Genomic DNA, 7,445 nt, shown 5'->3' on the forward strand with positions numbered 1-7,445 from the left:
GACAAGACAAGACAGAACATGCAAGGCAGATGTGATTTATTAGTCTTATTGAGACACTGGCTTACTCGCTTTCTAGGACAGACATGCGTTTATTCAGTTGAAACGAAATATGCTGTCATTCTGCATGGAAGTGCAAGTGTTCTGAGAGTCGCATTTCAGTCTCTTAGCGACTCGAAACATATGCAAGGCCGAGACACATATAGAAAGGCTGAGCTAAGGAACCACAATTCGTTCGTAACGGGCTGCCGCAAGACAATGTTACATATTTTTTTTATTTAGTCAGGCGTTACGTTCAAATACAGACAATGTCTTGAGACAAGGCTGAAACAATTCTGTGCAGACGGTTTCCAAAATTATTGGTGAAATAAGCCTGTAAAATCAATATAAAAGGGCAGGTCCTTCCTAACCAGGTTAGACTGCTTTGTGCAGCGAAGCAGCACCATGAAATCCAGAAGCCTAACTGCGCTTGTCATCGGCCTGCTAAGTAAGTATGGAGGCAACTGCAGTTGTATGTTGTATTCAAACGAAAATTAGTTTCTCAATAATTTGCGAAAACCTCGGACATGGCATCCATTTATCAATCACTGCAGCCAACTTTTATCACTAAGTACATCAGCTGACCACTGCTGTCCACAGCAAACTTCTATCACTAAGACTCCTGACACGGAGATTGAGGGATCGAATCCCTGCGTGGTGGACGCATTTTGATGGAGGCGTAGTGCTAGGGGCACGAATACTTATATCTAGATGCGTTAACGAGAACCAGATGGTGAAATATACAGAGCTTTCAACTACGGCGTCCCTCATAATCACATCGTGGTTTGCGAAGTTAAACCCCCCAACTTACGTTTGTACTGACAACATTGAGCTATTTCAGACAATCGCTTTGCTATGAAAGACACTAGTGATGCAGAACTATCGGTAAATTGACTATCGATAGTATCGATAGTTTTTTTTTAAACTATCGATAGTGTGGAAAAACTATCGATAGTACTACTATCGGCACACTATCGATAAGTGCAAACTGTAGTACCAGGTTAATAATACTAGTGATATTACTGCCACACGTGTTTATTGCTTTGTTTTGATGTATTCGGGTTTCACCAACAAGGACTGTTAGCAACGTTTGACGCAGACCGCACTGTAATGTTTGAGAAGCTTCACACTTGTTTGAGATAATTCTGTTTAGATTACGCGCCGGACGCGAATAGTCAAGTTTATTCGAGAGCTTACGCGAGCATCAGCGATAACGCTGGAAGGTTCGATGACTGCTGTACAAAAGACGACGTGTTCCACCGATTATCATATTACTCGACGGCCGGCGACTGTTCTCGCCGCTATCAGTGCGCAGCCTGTATCGCTTTTATTTTGAATTTTGATCTTGAGGGCACAATATAGCCCAAATAAAGAGCTCCGTACTTCCCAGTCTCGACTGCTGACCCGCAGGTCGTGGGATCGAATCGCGGCTGCGGCGGCCGCATTTTCGATGGAAGCGAAAATCCTGGACGCCTGTCTACTTAGATTTAGGTGCTCGTTAAAGAACCCCAGGTGATCGAAATTTCCGGAGCCCTCCACTACGGCGCTTCTCATCATATATTGGTTTTGGGACGTTACACCCCAAAGATTGTTATTATTATTTCCCAGTCTCGCCGCAGCATTCTTCACCGTCACAACCACGTAACAGTACTATCTATAGTGATGTGAATAATGGTGCTGTAGCGGGCCGGCTGTTTTGCCAAAATATTTTCCATAGCCTACTATCAGCTTCGCTAAATTTATGAGCGATTCTTGGCGAAAGAAATAAATTATTTCCATAGTGAAAATGGCGGAATACGTCCATAAATAAGTCACTAAATTCACATCCAAAAGCACCCAGTTACACCTTACAGTTAACAACCTTAGTCAATGACGTTTTTTTTTTAATTTTGAAATCATAAAATGCAATGTAAATTTGAAGCCCCGCAGTTCCAGTACATGTAACGCCTTCCTTTCCGCTAAATATGAATAGTTTTATTTTTTGACCATGTGCTAGCAAAACACTCAGGTGAAGAACAGAAGCATGTCAACTTCAGCCTGGTCCTCCGGCTCCCCTATGTACCACGCGCGCGGGGAACTAAGTTTATTCTGCAATGAAATCGTTCTGTTGATTTTATACTATCGATAGTACCATCGCATTTTCTACTATCGATAGCGCTATCGATAGTATTTGTTACCATCGATAGTTCGAGAGTGACTCAGCTATCGACAGTATCGATAGTACCATCGATAGTTCTGCATCACTAATAGACACCCAAGCAGCTCCAGATTGTAGTGGTGTGCGAATAGTGAACTTAAGAACCAAATCGAATACTGATGACTCCGAATCGAATACTATTCGAATAGTTTTCGAATAGTAAGGCAGCCACTTTCAAAGTAGCCCAAGAATGGTAATGTAACCATTTTTCAAATAGCCCAAGAATTCCACAACACCTTACGTTGGAACAAATATTCACTAGATTTAACAAAAGGACATGATGATTATCTGTAACCAACAAAAAAAAAACACAATTGTTTAAACAGAGGCAAGCTCGTATACAGCAGCAACTAGAGCCTTAGAAATATTTTGTAACTGCAAGTTGAAGTGCAGGAGTGACTATAGTATTAAAAATGGTACTTTTCCAAGAGCTCTTAAATGAAACTGATGTATAAATATTCGACAATATTTATGAGTCAACGTCATCATCAATGTAATGATGAAGCTATGAATTGATGACTTTTCTTGCTTCGGTGACACTGGAGTTTGAAGCAAAAACGTCTTTATCCTGTAGTCGATATCGCGTCGATAGTCCCGTACAACCTTGGACTGCATGCATCTTGATCATTCGATGATTAAAACGAGAAACGTTACCTCGCTCTGCTTAAACTTTTCGGTCGTTTCAAATTTTTTCATAGGTGCTTGTTATTCGAAAAATATTCAGAAAATACGGTATTTCTGATATTCACAATTCGATTGGAGTACAGAATCGATTCGTTATTCAAAAGTTTCCAATAATCATTCGCACACCCCTACCAGATACTAAACATTAAATCGACGGTTTGAAGTAAAATCTGCAATAACCCCAAGTCCTAGAGCACAGGTGTTAAACTTGAATACTTCATGTTTTATATACGCTATTTCCAGGTCAGCAAGTCACCGCAGGCGGATTTGGAGGCATCTATTACGGCAGAAAACGGACTACTCGTAAGTGGACGTGGAGGAGTCCTAATGGCGAAACTAAAAATGAAATAGACTTCATAATGTGCGACCACCCGGGCATTATACAGGATGTGGAAGTAGTTAACAAGATCCGATGCAGTGACCATAGAATGGTAAGATCTAGAATTCAACTAGACGTGAGGAAGGAACGGCAGAAACTGATACGCAAGAAGAAGCCGATTAATGAACTAGCTCTGCGAGGGAAAGTACAAGAATTCAGAGTTTCACTTCAGAATAGGTACGCGGCTTTAACCGAGGAAACCGACCTTAGCGTTGACGCAATGAATGATAATCTGACTAGTATCATTAAGGAGTGTGCAGTGGAAGTCGGGGGTACAGTCGTTAGACAGGACACTGGTAAGCTATCCCAAGAGACGAAAAACCTCATTAAGAAACGTCAAGCTATGAAAGCCTCAAATGCAACAGACAAAATAGAGCTGGCGGAGCTTTCGAAGTTGATCAATAGGCGTAAAGTAGCCGACATAAGAAAGTATAATATGGAGAGAATTGAGCATGCTCTAAAGAACGGAAGAAGCCTCAAAGCTACGAAGACAAAACTGTGCATAGGCAAAAATCAGATGTATGCATTAAGGGACAAGGATGGCAAGGTCACAACCAATATGGATAGAATAGTTGAGGTAGCGGAAGAGTTCTACAGAGATCTGTACAGCAGCCGAGACAGTCAGGATGATAATGTAAGAAGCAGTAATATCCCAGAGGAATCTGACATCCCACCAGTATTAACAGGAGAAGTAAAGAAAGCCCTAAAGGGAATGCAAAGAGGCAAAGCCGCTGGTGAGGATCAGATAACATCAGACCTGCTGAAAGACGGTGGAGAGATTATGTTAGAGAAACTGGCCACCCTGTATACGAAGTGTCTCTCGACAGGGAGGATACCAGAATCTTGGAGGAATGCCAACATCATCTTGATCCATAAGAAAGGGGACGTCAAGGACCTGAAAAATTACAGGCCCATCAGCTTACTGTCCGTTGTCTACAAGGTATTCACAAAAGTAATTGCTAACAGAATTAATAGGACATTAGAGTTTAATCAACCAAGGGACCAGGCAGGATTTCGTACAGGCTTCTCAACAATAGACCATATTCATACTATCAATCAGGTGATAGAGAAATGCGCGGAATACAACCAACCCCTATACATAGCCTTCATAGATTACGAGAAGGCATTTGATTCGGTGGAGACATCAGCAGTCATGCAAGCACTGCGGAATCAGGGCATCGACGAAGCCTATATAAACATAATGGAAGACATCTACAGCGCATCCACAGCCACTATAGTCCTTCATAAAGAAAGCGACAGAATCCCAATAAAGGGCGTACGACAGGGAGACACGATCTCTCCACCGCGTGTTTACAGGAGGTTTTCAGGGCCCTAGATTGGGAAGAATTAGGGATAAGAGTTAATGGAGAGTATCTCAGTAACCTGCGATTCGCTGATGACATTGCATTGATGAGTAACGCGGGAGACGAATTACAGCTCATGATTACTGAACTGGATACGGAAAGTAGAAGAGTAGGTCTGAAAATTAATATGCATAAAACTAAAGTAATGTGGAATAATCTTGGCAGAGAACAGCGCTTTGCGATAGGTGGCGAGACGCTGGAAGTTGTAAAGGAGTACGTCTACTTAGGACAGGTAGTAACCGCGGAGCCGAACCATGAGAGTGAAATAACTAGGAGAATAAGGATGGGATGGGGCTCATTCGGCAAGCACTATCAAATCATGAATGGTAGTCTACCACTATCTCTCAAGAGGAAGGTATATAACAGCTGCATCTTACCGGTACTTACCTACGGAGCAGAAACCTGGAGACTTACAAAGAGGGTTCAACTTAAATTGAGGACGACGCAGCGAGCGATGGAAAGGAAAATGATAGGTGTAACCTTAAGAGACAGGAAGAGAGCAGAGTGGGTCAGGGAACAAACGGGGGTTAAGGATATCATAGTTGAAATTAAGAAGAAGAAATGGATATGGGCCGGCCACGTAGCACGTCGGCAGGATAACCGGTGGTCATTAAGGGTAACTGACTGGATTCCAAGAGATGGCAAACGCGTGAGGGGGAGACAAAAAATTAGGTGGGTAGATGAGATTAAGAAGTTTGCAGGTATAACGTGGCAGCAGAAAGCACAGGACCGAGTTGATTGGTGGAACATGGGAGAGGCCTTTGCCCTGCAGTGGGCGTAGACAGGCTGATGATGATTACGGCTTTGGGAATGGCCTTGGTGGCGGATACGGCAGTGGATACGGAAGCGGTGGTGTACTGAGCGGCTTCAGCAGCGACTTCGGTGCGGGATACGGCAGCGGTTTAGGCAGTGCATTTGGCAGCGGAAGTGGCCTGAGTGGATTTGGTGGAAATGGCGGTTTCTGGAGCAACAGTTACGGCAGCCCCTACGTAGTTCCAAGGATGCTCCTTTATCCCGTCGTTCTGCCAAGCGGAAGTGGCAGTCTCTGGGGAAGCAACGGTGGCTGGTACGGAAATAACCCTCTCGGATACTGGAGGCCATGGAGCTCTCCATACAATGTATGGTTTTCCGGACCGCTTGGAGTCAGTCAGCCTGGCACTGGACTGTGGGGTCCGCGCAGAATAAGTTCACCGGCCACCTCGTTCACGTCAGGTAATCTCGGCGGTCAAGGTCCTTCAGGCGGATTCTATGATTACCTGTGCTTGGAGGGAATGGAGGCCTGAGCGGAGTCGGACCAAGCGTCTACGATAACACTTACGACGACAGCAGTTCCTCTGGTAGCAGTAGTCCATCCAGTTGGAGTAGCCAAAATGGCGGTTCTGGATTTGGCGGAAGCGGAAGCTACGGCAGCTTGGTTGGGACCAGCGGCCTTCCAACCGGATTTGGCGGCAGTGTTAGCCAGATTGGTGGCGATGATGACACGTACTACGGTCTGAGCAGAGGGTCAGGAGGAAGTGGTAGTTACCGCAGTCTCAGCAGCCTCTCGGGAACAGGCGAGTCTGTGGGACCGCTCGGCGGCCTTAGTGGAGGTCTAAGTGGACTGCTCAGCCGACTTGGTGGTTTTGGACTAGCGGGAGGACGAAGTGGATATGACAGTTTGGGCAGTCTCGGCAGTCCCTATCTGAGATGGCTATGCCGCGTCACTGGTCTCTCGCCATGGAAGTTGCGCCGCCTTTATAGGAAGTACAGAAGAAGCGGTATCAGATGCAGTTTTCCCACATACTTGAGGCGATATGGATACCTCGGTGGCAGCTACGGAGGATTTCCATATGGCGGTACACAGGGTAATGGAGGGCAGCAAGGAAATGGCGGAACTTTCTTTTTCTGGAGATCACAGCCAACGTACTACACCTGGGGAACACCTGTGGCAAGCTCCGGGTCTTCACAAGGAGGAAGCTATGGTGGAGGTTCCTACGGTGGACTCGGTGGATTAACAAGCGGTGCATACGGTGGGTCTGGCAACACACTGGGAGGAAGCTCTAGCGGCAGCAGCTCTTGGAGTTCAGGAAGCGTTGGCAGTTCATGGCAGCCACAGGATGGGGAAATACAAATAAAGGTGTAATAGAAATAAAGTTCAATGTTACAACTTAAAACCGCTCTACAGTTCGATATGCGAAGCAATGAGCAGTACCACTTTGCTAGCTGGTCCCCGCGCTTTCGCTTTTTTAAAGGGGCACTAAAGAGCAAGACGATTTTCCTCATATTATTAAAGTACTCTTTCACGATACCAAAAACAACAAGCTTGCTAGGAGAAGGCGCTTAGTAAGCGAGAAAACGCGCAAAAACAAAGTGTGGGTGGCGACGCCACCTTCAAGTTTCCGCACCATTCACCGTGATGTCACATGTTTTGACGGCGCCTACTAGAGACTACGTAGTTAGTAATCGGTAAAAGTGAAGTACACTGTCCTTTGAGGGGCCATAGACTTAACATACCAAGTTTGGGGTAATATTGTTCAACCAATGGCGCCAAAATACGCGAAATACACTTTGAAATCCGTCACGTCACGCTGAGAGATTTCAGCGCAAAATTTAAAAGAAATTTTGAACTTCATTTTCTCCTCTATTAAAGATCCTATGATGGCGGAATTAACGACATTACAGTTATCAGAGCACAATATATCGATCTAAACCAATTCATTGTTTTTCTTTAGCGTCCCTTTAACATTATACGTCACCATGGTTTTCATGCAAAATGTTTGCATTGGTAACAGACATGTTCTTCTCG

At 44.7% G+C, this 7,445-nt stretch overlaps 1 protein-coding gene across 2 annotated transcripts; it reads left to right on the forward strand.

Annotated features, from left to right (window-relative positions):
• Nucleotides 1-265: 265 nt before the first annotated feature.
• Nucleotides 266-5,655, forward strand: LOC119377304 (probable RNA-directed DNA polymerase from transposon BS). 2 transcript variants are annotated; one of them, XR_007414675.1, is made up of 3 exons: nt 266-484; nt 3,161-3,220; nt 5,362-5,655. XR_007414675.1 is itself a non-coding variant. In XM_049411566.1 (2 exons), the coding sequence occupies exons 1-2, from the start codon at nt 3,277-3,279 to the stop codon at nt 5,365-5,367; spliced, it is 966 nt and encodes a 321-aa protein (XP_049267523.1). In that variant the 5' UTR covers nt 3,234-3,276; the 3' UTR covers nt 5,368-5,655. The 2 variants fall into 2 exon arrangements, 1 of the variants encoding a protein (XP_049267523.1); XM_049411566.1 differs by lacking the exons at nt 266-484; nt 3,161-3,220 and adding an exon at nt 3,234-4,236.
• The last annotated feature ends 1,790 nt before the right edge of the window (nt 5,656-7,445 follow it).

The sequence above is a fragment of the Rhipicephalus sanguineus genome, unplaced genomic scaffold (assembly GCF_013339695.2).
Source record: "Rhipicephalus sanguineus isolate Rsan-2018 unplaced genomic scaffold, BIME_Rsan_1.4 Seq4304, whole genome shotgun sequence".
Taxonomy (NCBI): domain Eukaryota; kingdom Metazoa; phylum Arthropoda; class Arachnida; order Ixodida; family Ixodidae; genus Rhipicephalus; species Rhipicephalus sanguineus.